The sequence below is a fragment of the Sphaeramia orbicularis genome, chromosome 10 (genome assembly GCF_902148855.1).
Source record: "Sphaeramia orbicularis chromosome 10, fSphaOr1.1, whole genome shotgun sequence".
NCBI lineage: Eukaryota > Metazoa > Chordata > Actinopteri > Kurtiformes > Apogonidae > Sphaeramia > Sphaeramia orbicularis.
Genome location: NC_043966.1, coordinates 16984493 through 17011438, shown reverse-complemented (window position 1 = coordinate 17011438; position 26946 = coordinate 16984493). Strand labels below are relative to the sequence as shown.

General features: G+C 35.8%; 1 protein-coding gene across 1 annotated transcript; it reads left to right on the top strand.

Annotated features, from left to right (window-relative positions):
* The first annotated feature begins 4875 nt into the window (after positions 1–4875).
* On the top strand, positions 4876–26884 carry slc49a3 (solute carrier family 49 member 3). The gene is made up of 10 exons (XM_030145740.1): positions 4876–5318; positions 13522–13680; positions 15282–15501; positions 17413–17486; positions 17905–18042; positions 18348–18464; positions 19359–19511; positions 21879–22036; positions 22280–22383; positions 25342–26884. Exons 1-10 carry the CDS (start codon positions 5145–5147, stop codon positions 25506–25508), a joined length of 1464 nt encoding a protein of 487 aa, XP_030001600.1. The 5' UTR covers positions 4876–5144; the 3' UTR covers positions 25509–26884.
* Positions 26885–26946: the final 62 nt, after the last annotated feature.

Sequence of the window (26946 nt, the reverse complement as noted above, 5' to 3'; positions counted from 1 at the left end):
TAATGGATTTAATATAATAGGAGTGCCCTCTACTTTACTGCAGGGGAAGCTGCATCAGTGCCAGGGATGCCAGTAAAATCAATAAACTCATTCGCAAGGTCAGGATTGTCATTAGCCAAAACCTAAAGACGTCTGAGTCATTGAGGAGCAGGAGGTGACTAAACAATCCATCCCAGCTCCTCCATGGCTCACTAAAGACAGCAGGACTCATTTATCCAACAGACTCATTGAACTCTGCTGTCATGAGGAACATTTTAGGAAATCTGTCTTACCTTTCATGTCAATGTTGTCTGACAGCTCAACTCTGACACACTGTTGTTATAATCTAGGCCAAGGGTGTCCAAATCCAGTCCTCTAGGGCCGCTATCCTACATGTTTTAGATATTTCCCTCCTCCAACCCACCTGGAAGCCTTTACATCGTTATCAGACTTCTGCAGAGCTTAATGATGAGCTGATCATTAGTTGAACCAGGTGTGCTGGAAGAGGGAAATGTCTAAAACAGGGGTGTCCAATTCTGGTCCTCGAGGGTCGGTATCCTGCATGTTTTAGATGTATCCCTCTTCCAAGACACCTGATTCAAATGATAAGCCTATCTTCAAATTCTGCAGAAGCCTGATAATGACCATCAGGTGTGCTGGAGGAGTGATGCATCTAAACATGCAGGATACCGGCCCTCGAGGACCAGGATTGGACACCCCTGATCTAAAACACGGTGGAGAAGTCTCTAAGTCCGGTCCCTCGAGCACTGGACTTGGACACCCCTGATCTATACAGCTCATAATACACATTGTTTCACATCTGTTCCTATTGCTCACGTTTCCTCTTATTTAATGCTATTGCTACATATCTGATACCCTGCTTTTAACTTTGTTGTTATTCTTTATTACTGATTATGCTGCTGTAACATAACAATTTCCTTTGTTGGATAAATAATGTCTAATGCAGGGGGTGTCCAACCCTGGTCCTTGAGAGCTACTATCCTGCATATTTTAGATGTATCCCTCTCCCAACACACCTGACGCTCATTGTCAGGCTTCTGCAGAGCTTGATAATAGGCTTATCATTTGAATCAGGTGTGTTGGAGGAGGGATACATCTAAAACATGCAGGATAGTAGCTCTAAAGGACCAGGGTTGAACACCCCTGGTCTACTGTCTACCTGTATATTGTTCTACAGTTGTAAGCAGAGTAAATCCGTATAATCATGATGATTCCACACAAAATCTGACCTTGGATGTTTTCTATTGTTTTTCAAAAATAAAAAAATATATATAAACATTAAAAACACATTTAAGTGATCATTTAATTTTGTGCAAATTGTTTTACTGTAACTAATCTGTATTTATATGCTAGTATATGTGTACTTCCTATTGCTATCTTATGCCAAAACCAGCCCGCAAAAGGGTCCAACCAGACCAGTGGGCTGAATTTGTGAAATGCAAAGATTACTTTGAGATATTAACAGTTCAGGTTCAGGGGCGGCATACAGCCCAATTTGATCTCAGCTAGACCCAAGCAGTAAACGACTATCATAATAACCTATTAATAATGACAACTCCAAACTTTTGATACTTTTATGGCAGTCCCCAAATGATTTTTTTCTCTCTATTTAACCTTTCTTAAGCAATTTAGCATCATTTAATCTTGTATTATCCTCTATATTTTGCTTTTTTTGGTGAAAATCAGGTATTTTCTCCTGTTTAATTCACTGATCATGTACAGTAGATGTTCATAAAAGCTCAGATTAAAGATGAGGGTTATTATATCAGAAACAAAGAAAACTGACCAAAACAGGAGTTTTCAGCAAAGATATGAATAACTGAACATAAAACTAGTGTCTCTATCCACTGTCATTTATAAAACTACATGGCTTTTACTGGTGAATCAGTGTTACAGAAGATGACAGCATTTCCACGTTCACTACAGAACCTCTGAATGTCCAAATGGGTCATATCTGATGACCATGGAAAGATGATAAACTGCATTTTACACCAATTATTTACATGTATTGATAGGATTAATGGATCAACGGGTATTAAACATTTTATTTAAATACATTGTTATGTTTGATGGTGGATGTTTGGGTCTTTATGGGTTAAATGTTGTTAAGAGAAGTATTAGGTCTCTTACTAAAGGTTTTGTGCCTCTGTAGATCCACTGCGACGTGTAGGTTGTAATGCACGTGTCAATGATAAGCTGAGACATAATATTTTTTTCAAATTGCTCTTATTTTTCTTAAGGAATGCCAGGTTGATCATGTCATTCACATTTTGTAAAGAGTAGTTTGCAGATATAAACATTTTCATGATATAATCTTACTTTTGTCCCTCTAAAACATAGAGAAAAGTTTGAAATTGACATTATTTAGAGGTTATTAATGTATTATTATTTTGCTGGTGTGGTCCACTTGAGATCACATTACAGTATATGGCCCCTGAACTTAACCCTTTATCAGACAAGTGACTATTTTTGGTAATTTCCGAATACATTACAAGACAGTGAAAGCAACAGTTCCAGTGAGGACAGTGAGTAAACAATCTCAGGTACAATGTGGTCTACAGGGTCTGTAAGGTCCACCTCTGCATGTACAGTGATTTGTTAGGTACCATGAAGTAATGGTACTAATGTAAGGAATGATGTTCAAAGGGAGAATGTGGATGTGGACAGGGGTCTGGATCAGCACTTATGTTTTTGTAATGCTCTAAAAGTGATGTTTTAATATCCTAAAATACATGTTCCTTTCACTTTACGTATGTTTTTCTTGTATTTTTTATATTTATGTCTTGTTTTTTTTTTCTTTGCCACTTCCAGGTAAGGAAATAAATATGGTAACTTCACTGACCTTGATTTTCTCCATAACAATACAAATATCTGAGTAATAAAGTCTTGTTAGGTCCTCCAATGATACACTAAATTGAAATTTTGAATTTCAGAGTATTTCTCTCCAAATGTTTTTTACTGAGCCAAGAAATCACTTCTTAAAACACATTTTTATAGACTTGCTTTTATGTGATGTTTGTCCCTTTTCATTTTTAATTTATTTATTTTTAATTTGAATTTTATCCTGTTTGATTATTAATTTACATTCTCATAGATGATGTTGTTTCATCCCACTCCTTCATTTTTACATTGATTTGACAGCATCATGTTACGTTATCCCTGCCCTCTTTACTCCGATTCACTTAATTTATTCAAAGTGTCATGTTTTTGCATTTGTTGTACACATCTCTCTTATTGTGTTGCTTCTGTTTTAGTGTTTTTACTTGCATCTTGTATCCTGCTGTTGTGCCCTCTGCTTTGTCTGTCGAAAGCACTTTGTAAACTGTGTTTTTAAAAGGTGCTATATAAATAAAGCTATTATTATTACACTGGTCAACAACAAATTTATTGTTTAAGTTTTTTGAGCTGATTAAGGATCATTTTGGTGTGCTGAATCCAAAAATCACATTAATTTTGCTCAATCAGGTCAACTTTCTGAACTATGCTACATATTGGCTTTTTAATATTTTTCCTTACATTTATGGGCATTTTCACATCATATGATACAAAATTCTTTCATATTTCTTGCAATAAACGAGTTCTGAAGATTTTACTTTTGCCAATTTATGATTAATGTTGTTTTTAATATTACAGGTGAATGAAATGGCTTTGACTAGAAGATCTTGCAAAAATAAGCCTGACGTATTCTGCTACATCTGCGGTGAATACATAATAAATAATAAATACATCCTGTTAGAAAATGATTTTTTTTCTCTTAAAACCTATTTTGGGTGAGAACTATATAAAAAATCAACTGATAAAGTCACAAAAATGTAATCAATTTTGTGAGAAGATCAAATTTTTCAAAATCAAATTAGCAAAAAAAAAAAAACCTGACCTGATTGAGAAAAACAGATGTCATTTTTGGATTTAGCGGTGCAAAATGGTCCTAATTCAGTTGAAAAAACCTAGACAACTTGCAAAAACATTTTTTTGTAACCCAATGTTATTATTACAGGGTGGGGAAGCAAAATTTACAATGAACATTTAGTTGTTTTTTCTCAGCAGGCACTACGTCAATTGTTTTGAAACCAAACATATATTGATGTCATAATCATACCTAACACTATTATCCATACCTTTTCACAAACTTTTGCCCATATGAGTAATCAGGAAAGCAAACGTCAAAGAGTGTGTGATTTGCTGAATGCACTCGTCACACCGAAGGAGATTTCAAAAATAGTTGGAGTGTCCATAAAGACTGTTTATAATGGAAAGAAGAGAATGACTATGAGCAAAACTATTACGAGAAAGTCTGGAAGATACTATTAAAGAAGAATGGGAGAAGTTGTCACCCGAATATTTGAGGAACACTTGCGCAAGTTTCAGGAAGCGTGTGAAGGCAGTTATTGAGAAAGAAGGAGGACACATAGAATAAAAACATTTTCTATTATGTCAGTTTTCTTGTGGCAAATAAATTCTCATGACTTTCAATAAACTAATTGGTCATACACTGTCTTTCAATCCCTGCCTCAAAATATTGTAAATTTTGCTTCCCCACCCTGTATTATTATTATTATTATTATTATTATTATCATTATTAGATATTTTGTACATACAGAACCATCGTTTCAATGCTCATTTCTGCTTTTATCAAAAAAAATAATAATAATAATAATTAAAACTAAAATAAAAATACAGACGTACTGGATTTGTATTTTTCACAAATATTTAACAATTTCAGAGTATTTCTATGAGTGTCCTGTAAAGGCTTAAATGAGACACACCTAGCTTTAATGTTTCAATATAAGTTGTACATCAGCCCACCATTCTACGACCCGAGTGACTCCTCTTCACAGTAGATGATCTTTGTACAGTACAATGACACTCCCGGTTTATATGAGTCACGCACCGATGTTTTGCCGACTTTCCCCGGCTTGAAAGTTATTTTTTCTACCTCTATGTAAGAATAAATTAATTTCTAATCCATTCGAAGTCGACACAATGGATGTAGCGTTGGTACTTTAAAGACACGGTCCAGTTGTTGGAGCTTTTGTCTTCTTTGTGAATGAACATAAACTTCGCAGTGTTTTGGATGTAGCTGTTATGCTGTGGACACACACGGCTAAAGCTAGCTGGGCAACTTATCAACGTCAGGTTCACTAATGGAGAATGGCGGACAAGTCCCCTACCCTCCTCCTCCGGCTCAGGCTGAAGAACCCTGTGATGTTCCGACACAAGTCAGCGGGGAGTTGAAGAAACTGCTGGTGTTTAAAGTTTACAAGAGGAGGTGGTTTGTCCTGCTGGTGCTCTGCCTGTTGAACTGCTCCAACGCTACGGTGAGTGTTAGCAAACAGCCGGTGGTAGTGGTTGGACGGGTCCGAACAGAACCAGAACTTCAACCAGACCTGATACCCTGCACTATGGAAGAGGATTAGGGCCACTAGAAAAAAAAAAAAATAAGGTCCAATATTTTTTTACTCATTATTCAGAGAAAAAAAGTCAGAATTCTGATTTTAAAGCCAGAATTCTGAGGGGGAAAAAAAGTCAGATTTCTGAGATTAAAGTCAGAATTTTGAGATTTAAGTAAAAAAATTCTGACTTTTTATTCTCAAAATTCTGACTTTTTTTTCTCAGAATTCTGACGTTAATCTCAGAAGTCTGCCTTTTTTCTCAGAGTTCTGACTTTAAACTCAGAATTCTGACTTTTTTCTCAGAATAATAATTAAAAGAATACATATCGGACCTTAATTTTTTTTTTTTTTTTCCAGTGGCCCTGATCCCCTTTCATACTGCTCAATTTAAGAGTCACATTACTTACGTTAATAACAAATAAATAAGTAAATGAATAAATAAATAAAAATTAAGGGCAGATATATGTATTCTTTTAATCATTATTCTGACAAAAAAGTCAGAATTCTGAGATTTAAGTTAGAATTCTGAATTTTTTCTCAGAATTCTGCCTTTTTTCTCTGAATAATAATTAAAAGAATACATATCGGACCTTAATTTTTTTTTTTTTTTCCAGTGGCCCTAATTCTCTTTTGTATTACTTAATTTAAGGTGTAACATTACTTACTTTAATAACAAAAGAAATTAATTTAAATATAAAAAAATAAACAAAAAATTAAGGTCCAATATATATTTTTTATTATTATTTTGAGAAAAAAGTCAGAATTCTGAGATTTAAGTTAGAATTCTGAATTTTTTCTCCGAATTCTGACTTTAATCTCAGAATTAAATAAATAAATAAATAAATTTTAAAAAATTAAGGGCCGATATATGTATTCTTTTAATTATTATTCTGACAAAAAAGGCAGAATTCTGAGATTTAAGTCAGAATTCTGAATTTTTTCTCAGAATTCTGACTTTTTTCTCAGAATAATAATTAAAAGAATACATATTGGACCTTAATTAATTTATTTATTTTTTTCCCAGTGGCCCTAATTCTCTTTCATATTACTTAATTTAAGGTGTCACATTACTTACTTTAATAACAAAATAAATAAATAAATAAATTTAAATATAAAAAAATAACCAAAAAATTAAGGTCCAATATATATTTTTTTATTATTATTTTGAGAAAAAAGTCAGAATTCTGAGATTTAAGTTAGAATTCTGAATTTTTTCTCCGAATTCTGACTTTAATCTCAGAATTCTGACTTTTTTCCTCAGAATAATAATAATAAATATATGTTGGACTGTAATTTTTTTTTTTTTCCAGTGGCCCTAATCCTCTTCCGTACTGCTCAATTTAAGGGTCACTTTACTTACTTTAATAACGAAGTTCATTCATATACCCTATAAACAGTATTGGAGGAAGCACTGATTATCTGCCAATGCAGAGTATTAACGTCAGACTAAAAGAACCAAAAGTAAAAGTACCAAAAGTCATTAGTGAATCATAATTAGTTTATTAGTTTTAGGGAAAAAAAATAAATAAAAAATTAAGGTCCAATATTTTTTTTAAATTATTATTCTGAGAAACAAGTCAGAATTCTGAGATTTAAGTCATAATTATGATTTTTTTCCTCAGAACTCTGTCTTTTTTTCTCAGAATTCTGACTTTAAACTCAGAATTCTGACTTTTTTTCTCAGAATAATAATAAAAAATATATTGGACCTTAATTTTTATTTTTTTCCCAGGGGCCCTAGTTCTCTTCCACACAGCTCAGTTTACGGGTCACATTACTTACTTCAGTAACAAGTCCATTTATATACCCTATAAACAGTATTGGAGGAAGCACTGATTACCTGCCAATGCAAAGTATTAACATCAGACTAAAAGAACCAAAAGTAAAAGTACCAAAAGGCAGTCATTAGTTAATCATAACTAGTTTGTTATTAGTGTGTTTTTAAGTTCATTTTTAAAGTGGCATCTGTTAACCTTATATCCAGGAGAGCATATTATGCACACTTTGCACTTCATGTTATAAAGGGTCATATCATTTTTCACAGTTTGTATTAGGTCAGAATTTAAAAGTTGTTAATTTTAGCATTTTATTTAAAATTCTGACCCAGCCACTAAAATCAGCACATTTTAAATGACACTAGGATCCTTCTCCAAAGTGAGTAAAAAATGCCTATTGACACATTTTAGCGTTTAACATTTGACCTAGCACAAAAAAATAATAAAGCATATATTACTGTTAATCTTTGACATATGCCTGACTGTAAAAAAAAAAAAAAAAAAAAAGTCCAATTTTTATGTGTATATTGGAAAAATAAAATTGTGTCAAACCATAAGGCTTGTTTGCATTACAAACATGGCATTTAAATTGTAAAAAAATAAATAAATAAATAAATAAATAAATAATAATAATAATAATAATAATAAAAATAAGAGTTATTGAGTATTTAGTATTTTTGTTTATGGCGCAAGACTGTAAAAATGTAAAATAAATAAATAAAAAAACCATTTAAAACAAACTGCAAGAAAAACATTGTGACATTACTATGATACTGCACAGATTATGCACATTTGGTGATTAGGAAGGGCCTATGGGCGGGATACTGGAGTGTTAATAGTAGGACTCATTCTAATTTCTCTGCTGCTGGTTAATCAACAATTAGGCCTATACATCATTATAAGAAATCTACAACACAGATTTTTAATATATGATTACTTACTTATAATTACCCATTTTTTTCATTTCACAGGTGCAGCCCTAAAACAATGCATTGTATTTTAATTAAAAATCAGATATTGGAAAAAAAAAAAAACAAAAAAAAGAAAAAGAAAATTATAAAGAAAATCTGTACATGTCCATCTTGGAATCAATAAAGTTAATCTGTGTCTGTATTTTGACACAGTTGTCTTTCTCAAATCTAGTATTATTAATTCATGACAGTTTATTAAAACTGAAGAGCATCAGGTACACACTAGCATTTTTAGGTTTTCTAAAGAAGGTGACAGCATCATTTGATGACCTCCTTTCTGTTGATGAAACATCCACCATCTCAAAGTTCTCTGAAATTCTGTAGCCTCTTTAACAAAGACTAGAAGACACCGTTAAGTAGGTTGGAGGAACTTGATATGATTATTACCAGAGGATGCGAATGATATGTCATGATATTGTTGTTGTTAACCCGCCTGAAGGCAAAGTGTGCCGTCCTGTGTCATGCAAACAAAGCCGCTGCCAGACCTCGTCCCTCCTCTCCTGGGACTCATCTTTTCTGTGGAGGCTATTGTTTCCCAGGGACTGGTGTTCCCACTCACAAAAGACGCACAGCTGGTACAGAGTCGTTCAACAGCTGATGAGCCTGTTAGTGTGCCTTTCTGACATTACAAGCCCCACTAAGAGATTTACCCATTAGTAGAAACCAGATCTGTTTGTGTTGTGGTAGAATATTATTGAGATTCATATGATATATCCAAGTTTTACATATGGCACACCACCAGACCTGGACGAGGCAGAAAACTTGATCCTTTTGCGGTTCAACCTTACCCTCTGCAGTAGGACAAAAATGTGAAATAACAAAAGAGAGAATGTGTGAAATTTATCCCTCACAAGCGTCGTACCCTGTAGGGGACAGGCCTGGCATTGTGTGCTCAGATCAGCTGACCTGCTCGCATAAATTAGGTTTTATTCATGCAGAATTGTACTGGTCCTGCTTCTGGAGTCCTGGTGTTTTCAGGTTATAGGTCAGCTTTCATTCAATTTAGCCCAGTTTATTCAGGTTAGTCCGTGAGCCATTTTGTAAAGACATATTTAGTCTTTAAGCAGGTGTTAACGTTACTCAAGGTTTTTTTTTTTTTTTTTTTATGATCACCAGTATTTTGACCCTAGTTTATGACCTGATGCTCTGCAGGCGTATTCGAAGTCATTGTAACAACCTTTCAGTAGCTGCAGTTACTTGGACAATAGTAAACCAAAATGAGTCATTTTCATTAGAGATTGAATTTAGTAATCAGAGTAGGACATTTTTGATATACAAAAAGGGATTCCACCGGCTGTGAAGGATCCAATTTGACAGAACTAATAGAAGAACAAAGCCTTTGTCTTTTCAAATGTTCAACATTTTACAAAATTGTCATCATTTGCAGCTTTTCAACATTAAGGTATCTCAACGATCCTTAAATGTGTTATAGTCACCATCAACAAAAAAACAAGCTGTATCATCCACAGATCATTTTCATTTTTATCCCTTACGTATTTGTCCCTCTTGCAAATTTATCATGTCACCTAATGTTACCTCTGTGTGGGTAAATATGCACAGAAAGAAGATCTTTCTCTGTGTATATCAGAGAAACATTGTGATTAAGTGGGTACATGGTTATTAGGTGGTAGTATACACCCTGGCCAAAAATAAATACCATGCTTTAGTGTTTCCTTGGACTGCCCTTAGTTTTTGATGCTAAAGGCAATTTGCTGAGCATCAATTGCATTCATGTGTCTTTTCCTACTCCCCCCTCTTCTCCCCCTCTCCCCCAGTCTGTCTGTCTCAATGTTTTTCTCTTCCTTTACCCTCTCTCTTTAACCCCAACTTGTCAAGGCAGACGGCCATCCTCCAGGAGTCAGGGTCTGCTTGAGGTTTCTGCCTGTTAAAAGGTCGTTTTTCCTTCCACTGTCACCAGTCACAAGTGTTTGCTCCTGGAGGATTCCGTTGGGTTTCTGTAAATTGACTTGAGAGTCTGGTTTCGACCGGCTCTATATGTAAAGTGTCATGAGATAACTTTTGTTATGATTTGGCACTACATAAATAAAATTTGATTGAATGATTGATTGATTGAGTTTTGGGTATGGAACACATACACCATGGTATTGTTTTGATTAGCTTATGTACTGTCATAACATTTATTTGTGTCATTTTTGGACACATAATGTTACTGAACCGAAACCTGACCAACTGACTCAACCCCAGATCATAACACTGCCCCCACAGGCTTGTACTGTCGACTCTAGGCATGATGGGTAATCACTTCATCCACCCCTCTTCTCACCCTGATGCACCCTTCATTCTGGAACAGGGTCAGTCTGGACTCATCCAACCTCAGTTAGTCAGGTAGTCAGCTAACCTAATTTTTTGGACACTTAATGTTACTGTGCATATTATTGTGTGTTAGCATGTGCGCCTCATGTCACGGTGGCCCAGATCAATCTTCATGCTCTGTAGGAAACTGATGGTTGTGTAAGAAACAAGAAGCCACTCACTGCTCTTAGTGTTGAAGAACTTGTTGCAGCTGAAACATATTAATCACTTCAGTAAATACCCAATGGACGGATCAGAAATATTTGCTTAGTTAAAACCAGGTGTGGACTTTTTTTGGTCTCAGAGTGTTTAATGTTTATTTTTCTATTGAACAGGTTAGGTTTACACAACCCCTCTAACCCTGAGTGAAAATTCCTTCCAATGAGGCCACATCAAACATTAAGGTATTTTTATTATAATTTGGCTGTTATTCCAATTAGTAGGAGAGAATTAAGGCCCATAATTCAGCTTTGTGACCCTATGGATGTGATAAAGTGCATGTTTGGATCACCTGCTTTGACCTCCAGATATCTATATCTATAGTTCACAGCCAGTGTTGTCAAAAATGTCATATTTTATAGTTCCTTCTGTATTACCCATGCAAAAGTTGAATGATTATTCTGTTTTATCTGGTCAAAACATAGGCAAGTGTGTGATGGAGATTGTGCTTGAACTTTCCTCTTCTCTGGATAAAGCCACGAGTCTGGTGAAAAAAAATCTGTTTTAAGAACCCTGAAGGGAAAGGCATGCATTTTAGATCAGTTAATGTTAGCTGATTGATGTGTTTTAAGAATTGAGTTTGTTCTTTTGTTTTTGATAGGGCTTTATTTGTCTCAAGTAACTCAGTTTACAGAAAAAAATTAATTTATTTAATAAAACTATTCTAATTTAGCAATCTTTATAATCTCAACTGACCGGCAGAGGGTATAAAAGCATGAATGTAAAGTAGTAGCCTACATGGGGAAAGAAAATGTTTTTTTTTTTGTTGTTTTCACAAGCTTTCCATAACAGTATTGATGCTTTCTTCTTAAGGGGATCTAGATAGGGAAGTTGAGAGTTAAGCTGTTTTTCTGTACCTTGTCATACTTTGACTGTAGTTGAGTTAAAGTGATTTTTGATAAACTGACCTGTTGAGTCCCTCTATCTGTCTCACCTATTGAGTTACACAAATAGTAGGCCTGTGTTGTATGGGTGAATGTTCTGTTGAATAGTTTTATACCCAACATGTAGTTACGGCTTGTTCATAAAAACCTGAATGAATAAAGTCATTCTGACACTGAAAAGCTTTGAGGTCATTTAAATGGTGCAAGAGAAGCAGCAGATGTCAAAGCTGAGAACTGACAGGTTTATTTGGTAAATGCGTAGTAATTGGGACATTATCTAGTCTCTGTTAAAGACGAACTTTGCAACTTCACTCCATTGACTGAATGCCTTAGGGCACTGTCTGCCATAGATCAGACAGGGCTGGTTTTAGAGCATGTAAATGTCTGTATGAATAGAAAAGTTTGGTCATATGACAGCAGTCTCACGGGTGCTGAGCAGATTTACTTATTTCCTCTTTTTTTAAAACAGTGTAGAAACGTCACATGATGACACGAGATCTTCATGGAAGTGTGACTGCTGACTGCACAGTGAAGATAAACCCCAGGACATTGGACCTGATGTGTTTTGAAAGTTGGAGTTTCTTTGTGTTTACACTCAGGGGTACTCACCAAAATATTACTGAACTGGTTGAGAGCGTTCCCTCTCACATCAAATGATTAGAGAAAAAAAAAGTGCAACTCTTTAAAGTCGCATTTCTGCATATTTGTGTTTACAGCAAGTAGAGCTGAGCAATATGGCCAAATAATTTATTCTTTTTTTCAGTGTTATGGAAGATCTAGTTGATATTTTTCTGGCTAAATGACTGAAAAATACTCTGTCTTAACTAAAACTATATATCGTATACAACTGGAGAAACACATTGATATTTACAAGAAGCAAACAGGTTACACTGATTTTTTTGTTGAGTAAGAAAGGGCTGCTGAGGAATAATCTCAATTTTATCATTTAGTGCATTGTTCACGATTTTCAAGAAGCAAACCTTGATTTGTCGAATTTTATACAATAAATTGCCAAGTCCTACCAGCAAGTCATCTTCTTCTTCACTGTCATTTGTAGTATTTTACCTCCACCAACATCAAGAAGTGAAATATCAGGAAATTATTAGTAGATCTTTGTTCAACTAAGCCACAGATTGACCCACTCAATTTAAAAATACATTAATATTTGTGACTGTATGATCACATACGTCTTTATCTGCCTCCTCCTCATATGTGACTAATGTTTTTTCATGTACACAAATATCACGTGTGAAGTGCCTACCATGCTTAGTGCCCACACCACCCACCACTGTGCCTTTCTATTGTGTACTCGCTTCTTCATTTGTTGGCAAAGTGGTTACTCACTGTGTAGCTTTGTTGGTTTGTTTGTTAATGAGGCACTTTTAGTGAATCTGTAGGTTAAGAGGTCCTACTCCTGAATGTGTTCTGCTTTGATTAGAAATAAGAGCAGGAAAGGCAGTGCAGGTCTTTTGTTGTTTGTGTCATCGTAGTAGATGCTGATTTTAAGATAGGAATCCCTCTTCTTATTCTATTTGTTTTACTTATTGAGTAGTATTGTCGAGCCTTTTGTTCGGTATTTGCTGCCTTTCACTGTTGATTCTGTTATTGCTTTTTTAATGCCTCTCAGTAAAAGTTAAAACTTTTTGTTGTTTATCTTGCTCCCCTTTCTCGTATCAAGCAAGGTTGTAAGATATTGATTTTAATTTGAGTGTAGTTGCTTGGTTAACAAGGAAAATGCACATTGTTATTCATTTTGAAAAAAGAAAAACAACACAAACTAGCTTATATAAAATACACAAAAACTTTCATGTAATGACTTTCGTTTTGCATGTTTTACTCTGCACCTCTGCTCTTTTTTTTTTCTTTCATACGCTTCATTAAGATTAAGTCAATTATTATTTTCCAGTGATACTTATTTTCAATAGTAATGGTAACGGCATAATTTTTTTTTTTTAACTTCCTTCAGTTATGGCTGACCTTTGCACCAGTAGCAAACCAGTCTGCCAAGTTCCTGAATGTTACTCTGGACCAGATCAACTGGTTGTCACTGGTTTACATGGTGGTGGCCATACCACTCAGCTTCGTGACCACATGGATGCTGGACACCCTCGGCCTGCGGATCACGGTACAGACATCACTCTGGACACTAATGAAGCAATATTACATGACAGATATTTAACATAACAACCCTTATCCAGGACAGTTTTACAAAGCAGACTTGGCATCACACTCTTTAATTACCATTTACAAGCTTTATATTTTTGATACATTTTTTTGTGGAAATAAAATGTTGATTGACCACATGATTGGAAAAAGCATGAAGGAAAGAGACAGGGTAAATAAAATATTAAAATTTTCATCTTTTGTCTCTGACAGATGATTGAGATTTGTTTGTTGTCATTGTTAAAGAGTCTAAGCTAACAAAAGCACACCTGCAGACAATTACATTTCATGGATTGAATTGAGTTGTTCTAACTAAACACCCCCAATACTTGAGGATCATTCTGAGAACTCGGTGCAGGAACAGTATATCAGACAAATTCTAATACCAAACATTTAGAGAAAAAGCAGATAGCTGTTTCATATCAACTGACTGATTACACTGTAAGCCTTGGAAAAGGTCATGTAGTTGCTAAATAATCATATATTTAAATATATAGTTCAAAGTTTGGAGCTTGAGGGTGTTTTCACACCTGGATCAATTGGAGCCGTTGTTCCGGAACAAGTCTTTGGCTCGGTTCGATAGTGATTTGTGAAAGCAGTAATCGCGCTCTGTTACAGAAAAAAACAACCGAGCTGAAACTGATTGGAAGAGGTGGTCTCAGCTCAGTCGCAATCACTCCGCAGAGCAGTTTATTTACAGTGTGAACATGACCACAGTGATAGAAATAGACAACTACAGTTTTCTCTACCACTCTGAGTATGATACGCTGCAATGTCACAAACATTACCATAAAGGGAAAAAATGCTGCTGCCAGACGTAAACAGACAGTAGGCTAATGAGCTTAATGAGCTTCATACCTTTCGTCAGCTGCCGGATAAGCAAGTGGAGGAAATGAGTCGATGAGCAATTTGGAGGAAGAAATACGATGCCTCATTGGTATTTGGGAAGACGAGCATGTATTGGAAATGCTCTATAGCAGGGGTCACCAATCCTGGTCCTTGAGGGCTACTATCCTGCATGTTTTAGATGTATCCCTCTTCCAGCACACCTGATTCAAATGATAAGCCTATCACCAAGCTCTGCAGAAGTCTGATAACGACCGTCAGGTGTTTTACTCAGGTCATGTCAGGTACATTACTCCCTGAATCTGAACAAAATTCAGGTGTGAAAACACTCTTAGTGTCCCATCAACAGTCCAAATCTGTATATTATTCAAATTACTAAAAAGATGATATGTTTTGCATAATTATCATTAAACTGTGACATTTTTTTATATGAAAAATGTCTTCACTGTTAATCAAAACAATTTTCAGTCAGCTTCTTACAGTTTAATCTATTACATGGTAATTTATTGTTAACGTACATTTTACATCAAAATCTCAATAAGAAAAGCAATGTAAATAAGGAGTACTTTATTGAGATAATAAACAGTGTCGTGTTTCGCTCACACTTTGTCATAGGAGTTTTTACTCAGTTAACAATAATCACAACAGAGCATCCCTCTATCTGATCCAATGTAACACCAGCCTTTACAACTTGAACCACTCTTGTTGACTCTGCAGCTGATCCTGGGCTCCTGGTTGAACATGGCTGGAGCCCTGCTGCGCTTCTTGGCCGGGACACTGTACAACAGTAACCTCTCACACCGATACCCCTTAATGATGACGGGTCAGACTCTCGGTGCTCTGGCCCAGCCCCTCATCATCTTCGCTCCCACCAAACTCGCTGCTCTCTGGTTTCCCGACCACCAGCGGGCCACAGCGAACATGATTGCATCTATGTGTGAGTGAGGATTACTACTACTACACAACCTGGAAAAAATTACCAAAATTACTGCAGTGATTAATTTGTTTCAGCTGCAAGTTACATCCCATAATCAAGTAAAAATGTGAGCTAACAAAATAGGGATTTACTGGGATTTCATTGGCCAGGTTTTAACCCTTTCATGCATGAATTATGAGAACCTTAGTCAAGATTTTTTTTTTCTGGAGTGTTTTTATACCTCCTTTGGCATAAAAAAAAAAAAATTGCGATTGAGTTTTTTTTTTCATGGAGTTACAAAAATGTCCATGCATTTAATTTTTTAAGTAAAGAAATATGTATTTAAAACCCAGTATCAGAAAGTAAAATGAAAACAATGAAATAAAAACATTTTTAAGGCTGTTAATTTGATGTTTTCTCACATTTTACCATACTCTAATGCTAGTTATTACCTCATATAATATGCAAAAAACAACTCTTTTTGTCTAACAAATAACAACTGATTTATACTTAAACATGTTACTGCAGAACAGGTTTATCAAGAACAGCAAAGTTATAGTAATGGTATGAATTGCAGTGTATTATGGGATGTTGCATAAATGTCCACTGTGTTGGCTCATATGGAACTAAAACAACAAAACCTATGAATATACAAGAGAACAGCTGGAGAAGAACTGTCCACTGGAGTGACCACAATGCATGAAAGGGTTAAATATTATGGGGTTAGTGATTTTAATATAGTGTATAGTTTTTACCCCTTGGCCATCGACTGCAGGGGTATTGTTGTACCCTACGACGTCTGTCTGTGTGTCTATGTGTCTGTCCATTAGTGTCAGTACTATTACTCCTCATCAAATCATCCAGTCTCCTTGATGTTTGGTATTTAGGTGCAACATCCAAAACTTTAGATGGCCTACATTTTTAAGGTGTTTCAGGGTCAGTGCATGGTCATGGGGGGAGATAGGAGAGGGTGAGGTGAGAGGATAGTGATACTGGTAGGGGAGTGGAGAACAGCAGGATATAGGTGCAGGGCAGCCCTCAGAGTTAAAAAAGGTGGCTGAGGGGTCAGTACAGCATTGGTCCTGTTATAGCTGTTATACACATCTATACAACATTCATACAAATTTTAAAAAAGGTAAAGAAGAATAGCATGCTTTGGACAGTTTTAACTAAATAACATGAGGTTTTTCTTTGCATACAGGGTTTGCATCCTTCTTGTATGTTTTATTTTCTGCTTATGCTATATCAGTATTTTTAAACTCCTTCCTGTGTGGAGATTGCATGTTCTCCCCGTGTCTGCGTGGCTTCTGTCCATGTAGTCTGGCTTCCTCCCACTGTCTAAAGACATGAGATGAGATGAGATATGACTTTATTGATCCCACTGTTGGGAAACTGCAGTGTTTACAGCAGCAAAAACACAGGAAACAAAGTGCAGAAAACAGGCAAAACATTTAAGAGTAAACAGGAAATATAAAGGAGTATCTGCTATTTAATTAACTCTTTCTGTACATGCATACACGCATATATTTACATTTTGTTTACAATATAATTGCACATGATGATTGCTGATCTGATATAGGGGGAACATGCACCTCAATAGGTTAATTGGTCAGTCTAAATCATATGTAAATGGTTGTTCATTTGTATATGTCAGCCTGGTGATGAACTGGCGAAGTACCCCACCTTTGCCTGGTGGTAGCTGGGATAGGCTCCAGCACCCCAGCGATCCTCTGGAACACTAAGCAGTTCACAAGATGAATAAATTAATTATTGTGTGTTAGCAGATGCACCTTATGTCACATTGGCAAAGTTCAGTTTCAGTTGAATTTTCAGCTAAACTGTAAACACTGAAACTGAAAAAGAGGAAGTGCAGTAAAATGTCTTTTCTTCTTCAAACCAGAATAATCCACAGTTACATTGTTTCTCTTGCAGCCAATCCCCTGGGGCTCCTCCTCGCAAACGTCATCTCCCCTTTAGTAGCTGAAACATTTGGTATCACCTCACTGGTGAGTTTTATTTCAGGTTTAGTGGGTCTGCCCTTTGTTGAAGCGCTAATTATTTCTCTTACTTCTCATCTTTTATTTTAAAAATGTTTTTTTGTTTAGGCCTTTTAAGATGCCTAATGTGATGCCCTAATAGTAAGACAAATAAGATGGCAACTTGCAAGTTAACAGTCCTGGGTAATTCTAATTATTGAACAAGAATCTTCTCTTCCATTAGTCACATAAGACATAAGCTAGCAACAAAACTTATTTAAGTGTGAAAATGTTTGAATTATTTATAAAGTAGAAATATTAGTTGGCCTAATCAAAGAAATGCAACCGTAACACTCAGACTTGAACAGCATCGGTGTGTCCCACTGCTACTGATGATAAGCTGTGTTTGATTTGAGTTGTTAACATAATCAACACATTGCATGTCTAGATTCTAGCCTATGCAGTCCCAGCGGGCATCATTTGTTGCCTAGCAACATTGGGTATACGGAGCAGTGCCCCTCCCACTCCACCATCAGCCAGCGCCGAGTCCTCCACCTCTGAGCCTTTTGTACAGGGCATCAAACTGGTAAGATCACAGGAAGTTAAAAAAAAGAAACATACTTGTTTGGTTGTTGGTATACTGGGTCTTATAAGTTTAATTGCACACTGCTGGACCGCCAACCCACATCAAAGATAAAGTTGCATTCAGTATTTTTTTTAATTAAGAAACTATTTAATGAATTTAAACTGTGGTTTTAAACACTGATTACACTTTCAGGGTACTGTTACAAATGATAATGCATCAGTGGTAATTTTCTGCCTTATCTTTCAGTAAGCATTTAATTTTAAAGACATGTGGTAATCAGTGTTGTCTGTCCTCTCTCTGTCCAGTTAATGATAAACAAAGCCTACCTCATCCTCCTGCTGTGCTTTGGGGCAGGTATTGCCTGTTTCACCTGCTTCTCCACACTACTGGACCAAATCCTCTGTGTGACGGGATACTCCAATGTAAGCACACCAGAGGATAGAACAGCATATATGTTTCCACTGGGATCCATTAGGGATTATTAGGATGTCTCAAATGAGAAATGAAGTAGGTAGGCTGAGGAGTCCGTAGATAGACTATGATACCATTGTGTTATGAGGTCTTATGTTTCAACTTAGTGCCCTTTGAGGTCTACACAAGTTTAACAATACAGCAGTGTTTCAGTCCCTTTTATATACAAGCTTTCATCTTTATTGGTAAAAAAAAAAAAAAAAAAAAAAAGCCTCCTCAACAGCAGCTTAACCTCACTAGCACTTTTTTTAAGGTCAAAGACTTTTAAAGCTGGTACATCAGGTTTTCAGAATAAATCTCATTTGGATTTAAACTGAAGGAGTTGAAATCAGGAGTAAGAGAATGGCAGAATTTGGAAATACCTACCTTCCATTTGCAGCTCTCACCTCTTAGTCCAAATCGAAAGATGAAATGCAAAGATGAGTAAACTGATACCCTTCTATGTTGGTGATTTTCTCTGATTTCTGTCTCTTGCATCTTTAAATCCATTTTTTAACAGATATATTTTGCACATTTTTGCAAGCACCAGCTACTTTCACTGGTTAAAGTCATTCATTAGCAGAAAACTTCACTAGGAAAAAAAGAGAATAAAAAGCCAAAATAGTGTGTTACATCATCATCTAGCATTTGTCTTCATCTTTTAGAGTAAATATTTGTGGGTTTACACAGTGATGAATGTGAGCATGTTTGTGAATGCACCTAGAAAAAGAACAAAGTCATAAAATTCAACTATTAATGCTATAAACTAATGTTAAATCACTTTAAAGTACCACTTCCCATTATGCATTTTTGACAGTCTTTATGATGAGGCTTGTGTATTAAGTGAACTCCTCTCATCGTGGCAGGACTTTGCCGGTTTGTGTGGCGCTCTCTTCATTGTGTTCGGCATTGTGGGGGCCGCTGCTCTGGGTCTGTATGTCGATAAGACCAAGAAGTTCATTGAAGTCACCAAGATCAACATGAGCTTCAGTGCACTGGCCTGCATCGCCTTTTCAGTGGTGAGAACACAATACAGGACACAGTCAATGTTGCAGGAGACTTTTGTGACCAATTTTTCATCAAATCTGTCAAACCTCAGTCATAGCCTAAGTATCACAAATCTCTAAGTCTTTCTGTGATTACTCACCTGAATCTCTTGCATTACGGTGAACAATTTCGAAGTGCCATCCACCATAAACAAACCATGTGTTTACAAACAGAGCCAGGAGGTAACTTGGGGATCTTCGGAATTTTGTCGTGACGTGCATTGTGGGAAGCGAAGGCTCACGCAGCCACCTGATAGCAGCAGCTGGAACAGACACGACACGGAAACGGCAGGAGCTCCCTTCCCTCTATGCATTTTCCTCCAGTCGTTTCCACGTTTCAGCCGTTTCCGTGTCGTGTTTGTTTCATCCATATGCTTGTGCTGCCGCTGCTGCTGTCAGGCGGCTGCACGAACCTCCCTATCCCACAATGCACGTCACGACAAAATTCCAAAGATGCCCAAGTTACCAACGGGTTCTGTTTGTAAACACATGATTTGTTTATCGTGGATGGCACTTCGAAATTGTTCACCATAATGCAAGAGATTCAGGTGAGTAATCACAGAAAGACTTAGAGATTCGTGATACTTAGGCTATGACTGAGGTTTTACAGATTTGATGAAAAATTGGTCACGAAAGTCTCCCGCACCTTTAAACAACAACGCTTCCCGTTCTACAAGACCCTTATAAAACCAAGATGAGATAAGATTATGAGTTGACCTATGCTAAAATGTCTTGAAATATTGGCTGGACTTTGTTTTATAGTCCGTCTCACTTTAAAATAATGGAGCAGTGGCAAGTTACCTATTATAAAACTTGCTTGTAAAATCTGTATAGAGACAGATAAAGAAGATAAATGTATTTTAGAGTCATTTCTCTGAGCCATATCCTCCTCTGTGCATATTAATCTGTCAGTCTGGTACAAGTTACACTGTCAATGCTGCCTGCAGGCTGATGTTCAGCTTGTCTTCTGCAGATGTTTGCAGTATATTTATATAAATGTGATGGAAGTGCACATCTGTGACTCAGAGCTGATGATTAAAAGTCAGAGCTGAGAGACTGAAAAAGGGAAAAGGAATATCTGGCCTCCCCTCACTTTGAAGTGTCTGATGGGCCAGATCAAGTGGTGACACAGGGACACTTTTCATGTTCAGTAATCTCTGTGTTTAAACTAAATAACTTATCACCATGTATGAACCGGTCTCAGTAAGTACTTTCACATGACACGTTACAATTTACAGAAATAAAATTTTGGGGTAAAAATACATAAATTACTGCTGTGTGACACAGGGACTCAAAATGAACATCTTTTTTGTTTTTTTTCTCTTTACGCAAATATACAAAACATGCTGTTCTCATAGGAAATTGATCCTAAATGAAACATAGGGCTTTAGTTATGATGTTAAACTACAATTGTGATCAATATTGGATAAAAATGTGTAAATGTTACGTTTTTATGAACACAAATATGTTGTGACACTGGGACAGCAGTTTGTCACTTTGTTCAGTGGTCAGAATAAGACTTTGGAACTAAAATACTTCAGATATGCTAATTAACTTTTATTTAACATACATATTACAACTTAAATGATATATACAACTAATAGCACAGCATATTTTACAAATAATCGGACTGTAGATAACCTTTCTGTATTCTTGTACTGTTGAATAATTACTTCCTACAGATTCACAGACTTAAAATAGATATAAGCAAGAAAGTTGATACAAGCAAGAAAAAATATTATTAAAGTTAATTATGTGTTTACATATTTTAGTCCTTTTTAGGTTTCATTTTATATTGATTATATCTTTATATCTTTTTTCTATAAGTGATACTGAAATGTTGTATACAGTTCTATAAAATACAGTTCTTTAGCTAAAAAATGAGCCTGTTTGAGAAATGATGGATGAAACTTTAATTTTTGACACTAGTGTTAACTTTCGCTTGATCTGGCCCTGATGTGAAAGCATGTTAAAGTGTTTACTGTGTTCACATTCTGTTTGTTACTGTAAGTCTGTAGTGTAAACCAAACCATTAAAAAGTACCATTAAAGGGTATCTAAAGGACACCAGCCTCTGCCACTAAGGAAAAAATAACAAACTGCATTTTACACCAATTATTGACATGTATTGATAGGATTAGTGGATCAACAAGTATTAAACATTTTAAATCAATTGATGGTTTTGGTCACCGGTGGATGTTTGGGTCTTTATGGGTTATGAAAAGTGAAAACAGTGCTTTCCAGTTAATCGTCCTTCTGCTATTTTTTTTTATGCTGATCTTCCAGACGCTTTCTTGCCCAGTTGATATTCTCCTCTCCTCTGCTCTGCTCTTATTCTCAGGTGTCTCTGTTGCGGGAACAGAACGCCGCCGTGGCTGCTGTCTGCTCTCTCTTTGGCTTTTTCGGTTTCTCCATCTATCCGGTTGCCATGGAGCTGTCCGTGGAGTGCTCCTATCCGGTCGGAGAAGCTACATCAGCCGGACTTATCTTCATATCAGGGTACAACAGTCTAGAAACACAGACTGATGTTAAGTTAGCAAAGTGGCTTCAGTGGAAATATCTGCATTTTTTTCAACAGTTTATAGACAAGAGAAAAGTGGTGAGGAAATGCAAATAAGTGAAGAGTCAGTTGTACATTGACTGTTTCGATATATACAGACACAGTTTCATTTCCTTAGTGTTATTTACAGTATGTGTGTGGAATTCAGGTTAATCACGACTTTTCTTTGTGATCTTTTGCAGACAAATTCAGTCTGTTCTCTACATAATCCTCCTTCAGGCTTTCACCCAACCACTCGCTGAGTCTCCTTTGTCAACCTGTGGAGACTCAGTAAAGAGCTGGAAAGGTAGGTTTTAAACCACACATACTGACGTCAGAACAGTTACAAGAAATAGGAATCAGAAAACTACTTCACATCGTACTGTATATGTACACATTTGTGAGATTTATACTTTAAAGGAGTGATATTTAGCTTTTTAAATGGAATTATGCATTTTGAAACATTTCCCTGTGGTCTATATAAACTGTAAATTTTTTTATTTTATTTAACCTTTATTTAACCAGGAACTCCCTTGAGATTAAAATCTCTTTTTCGAGGGAGACATAGCCAAGACAGCACACCATTACAAAGTTACAAAAATTCTAAAATAAAACACATTAAAAACAGACAAAGGACAACAGGCACATATAACAAAATCCAGTTTAAGAAAAGCAATTGCACTCTGCAGTAACAGTTTTTTATCACAGCTTTGAACTATCCCTGGTACACCAAATCATTAAGCTGGAATGTGTAAATGCTCTGCTTGGATCTGAATTCTTCATTAATTCAACTCCACAGGTCCATTTTCAACCCTATTTCTGAGTAATGACACCAGAAAGGTCGTTTTGAGCGCTGGCCCTTTAAATGCACGAGCCACTTCACGCTCTACCCCCTCCAGGTTGCTGGCTGTGCTTTCTGTCCCGTTCAGCTACTTGTGTTCGTTAATACAACCAACAACTGAACATTTTAGGTAATAGGCTCGAAGTTTGGACATATTTTCAGTTTTCACTACAACCGCTGCTGCTGACAAACAATTATGGCGTACTCTGAGAAATGTTCGTTAGAAGTCTTGACCTTATACGTGCAAATGTCGTGATGTAACTAGTTACCTCCGCCAAGGAGGTTATGTTTTTGCCAGGGTTTGTTTGTTTGTCTGTCTGTCTGTGTGTCTGTCCGTTAGTGTGCAACATAACTCAAAAAGTTATGGACAGATTTTGATGAAATTTTCAGGGTTTGTTGGAAATGGGATAAGGAAGAAATGATTAAATTTTGGTGGTGATCGGGGGTGGGGGGGCCCACGGGGGGGCCCATTTCCAACAAACCCTGAAAATTTCATCAAAATCTGTCCATAACTTTTTGAGTTATGTTGCACACTAATGGACAGACAAACAGACAGACAGACAAACAAACAAACCCTGGCAAAAACAACCTCCTTGGCGTGGGGGGGCCCACGGGGGGGGGCCACTGATCAGCCTTGGCGGAGGTCTGCGCTCTCCGAGTGCTTCTAGTTATAGATGTAACAAATTAAGAAGGAATTAAAACAGGTTATAGAAATCCACTCGATTTTTGCCAAAATGAATATAAAGATAGCTTTGCAGCACCTATTAGAACTATTAGGGTCCAAATACACAAATAAATGTACAAAAGACTAATAACAGTGGGTTTAGCAAAATAAGACCCCTTTAAAAAATCATACACCTCAACAGCTGACAATGCTAAAAATGGCTGTTGATTTATCCAAATAGAACATTATCCAGGATGGTATAAATGCAGACACGGCAGAGGTTTGTAGACCATAAAACACTGGAATCAATCCGGTGGAAGTTGATCTGCTTTAATGCAAAAACTATTAATGCCTTAAATATACCTATACGGATTGATTTTTCTTTTTCTGTCGACACGGACTGTAACATGAGTACCTCTGTTCAAGTAGCAGCAGATCAACATATGTAAATTCGATAACGTCTTTAAATACTAGTGATTTATTTTGCCATTATCCATAAAGAGGTGGACTGTCCTCATCATATATCATACCCACATACCGTCACAGTGAAAGCAAAGTTTGCGTCTAAAACAGATGGAGCTTAAAGCTACAGTCAGCAGAAATCAGGAGAAAAATGCCAGACTTAAAATAAAATTTTCCCGCAGCTGTGTCCTCTGTGACCTAAGCATAGCCTGTATATAAAGATGGATGAAGTGAATGTAAAGCGATTGGTGGAGATCAGCCTTTTGTGAGTCATATTTTCTAAAGCCTGAGCCAAGACGAGGCCACTTGAATTACAATCTGATGAAAGCCATAGAGGAATGTTTATCCACTGATGCCATATTTTCTACTGAAACTTTAAGCTTCTCTTATTAAGACACATGATCTACTCCTTTTATAAGCTGTTGTATCTCTATTAAAGATTTGTAGAGGAAATGTAGATCAACCATTAGAAATATTTCGCACTGACAGCATTTTATTTTGTTGTATTTGCATCCATTTTCAACCAGACACCTCTCGAGTTCATATTTTAATCTGGAGCTGGTCAGTACAACCAAAAATATTCTCATTAGCCTCGTAGCATAATTAGCTATGAAATATTTTTTGACCAAACTGTGATATCTGCTTAAAATTAAGCAGCAGTGTTAGAGTAAAGTTATTTAGATATTACAAATTTGGCCAAAAATATGACTTCACCAATTATCCTATGAGGCTAACGTTATGATAAAAGTTTTCATATCAATATCAGTAATAATCACAACAGTTGTCACATTATTATTAATTTACAATTAAAAGGTAGATTTTTGGTGCTGAGTACCATTTACAAATGATATATTTTTGTGTTTTTACATTGTTTTCATGTACGTAACATTTCAGAAATCATCTAGAATACAACATTCAAAACAATTTAAATGATTAAATGTTCATTCATGTCAAAACATACAATGAAGAAGTAAAACACTAAAATGTGTAAATATTTTTTTCTGACACTAAACAGTAATTATGACAATATATAGTAATATCTGAATAATTATCAGCACTGATCTGCAAGGAAAAGTAATATATAATCAAAAAAATATGACGTAGCATTATTTTATTGCTTATGATTAATATACCTAGTTATTTAATGTCAGTGGTTAATTAAAAAAAATATCTACATAGTTTAAATGGTAACTTGACTGTACAGCAACTTAAAATACTTCATTGTAGATGTTGATTTAGTTGAAGTTCATCCAAACGTGTAGCATTTAGATGATAATCTGTGTACTTTTTTTGCCCAGTGTCTTTGATGGTGATGGCCGGACTGTGCAGCTTTTTCACCTGTTGCTTCGTCATCTTCTTCAACACACGGTACAAACGACTGGAGGCTGAAGAAAAAGCCACATACAGGACCAAAAAAAACTACGGCACAAACGTCACTGAGCACACTCTATCTGTGAATACATGATGGAATGGCGAGGAGTTAAAAATGGGGCAGGTTTAGTAAGGTACGACTTATGGGTAAAATAACTTAAACAAGAGACATTTCCTCAATACTTTGGTGCAATGTTGGGGCCAAACCTTTTTTTTTTATGAAATATTTACAATAACCTTGATATTGTAGCTACTGAGAAGTATTCTTAAAAATATGAAATTCCTGTAAATAACTTCTGTAACAGCTGTAGGTGAAGTCTGCAGACCTGGAAAAGCATCTAAATCAATCTTCCTGTATTAATTATATGTATTTATGTGATTTTTATAGCAGTTTTAGACATTGTTAAGCCTTCTCTTATTTCAGTGCATTTGTTGTGATTTATTTTTTGTTTACTAACACCAGAGCAAACATACAAGACATGCATTTTGTTCCTAATTGTGCATTAACCATTTTTTTATTCTCAGGAACTGACAACAAAAAGCTGAGTTTGACTATTGATGATTAGTAAAATATTTCCTGGTCTGAAAAATCTCCATAGGCACATATCTGGAGGACCCAGAAATGCACTTTTTTTTTTAATTGTATGGCACTAAAGCCACTAAAAAAAGTACTATTTCCTAACACAGTGTATAAAAACACTCACTTTACATGTTGCTTATTGAGAACTTACTACATATTTAAACCCTGAGAAACATATATAAAGACCAGTTTTTATCCAAAGGCCAAATGTATCATATATATATCATTAATTTACACACAGGGTTCCTACACAATGACACAAAAAAGTATCAGTATAAAGTAAAAGTAGTGTATTTCTACAATATAAAACTAATTTCCTAAAAGAATACATTGGTCATACATGCAGTGTTTTTTCATGGTTTGATGTTCATCTGTACCTGTTGTAGCTACACAATACTGGCAATTAATTGACAACACAATAGCACACACATACAGTCGGAACATAACACAATGTGTATGTGTAGCTGAATCTTAAACACGTATATACACACATAAGCATTGAGTTCTACTGAGAGGTCTGGAAATCCGAGTCTGAAAAGGTGCAATTTGAGATGTAGAATGTGTAGGAACCCTGTAAGAATAACCACTATTAATAATGTAAACAATATATTTGAATGCTTTTGATTACCATTGATTTGTAAAGGACCTCAGACACTGATATGACAGGATCTTAACGTTTTAAAGAAGCTCCAGTTTTGTTTTTGTGCAATAAAAAGGAAGAGTCTAATTTGCACACTAATTCAAAATGCAAATAGAGATTATGTAAATGATGGATTATGTATGCATTGTAACATGATTTTTTTTTTTGTAGACTTGAACCTTCTTTCACATGTTCAATAAATTTCATAATTAAAGCCAAGAACCAAAAAAAAACCACAAACAAAAAAAAACAAAACAGAATGGAACGTGTTCTTTTGATACAATTTCATTTCCGCAGGGACAGTGTCGTAAA

Excerpts from the sequence above, each read along its gene's own strand:
- slc49a3 (XM_030145740.1), top strand. The coding sequence starts at position 5,145 with ATGGAGAATGGCGGACAAGTCCCCTACCCTCCTCCTCCGGCTCAGGCT. Across the intron at positions 5,319-13,521 it reads TGAACTGCTCCAACGCTACG|TTATGGCTGACCTTTGCACC; the intron begins GTGAGTGTTAGC and ends AACTTCCTTCAG. Across the intron at positions 22,037-22,279 it reads GGACTTATCTTCATATCAGG|ACAAATTCAGTCTGTTCTCT; the intron begins GTACAACAGTCT and ends GATCTTTTGCAG.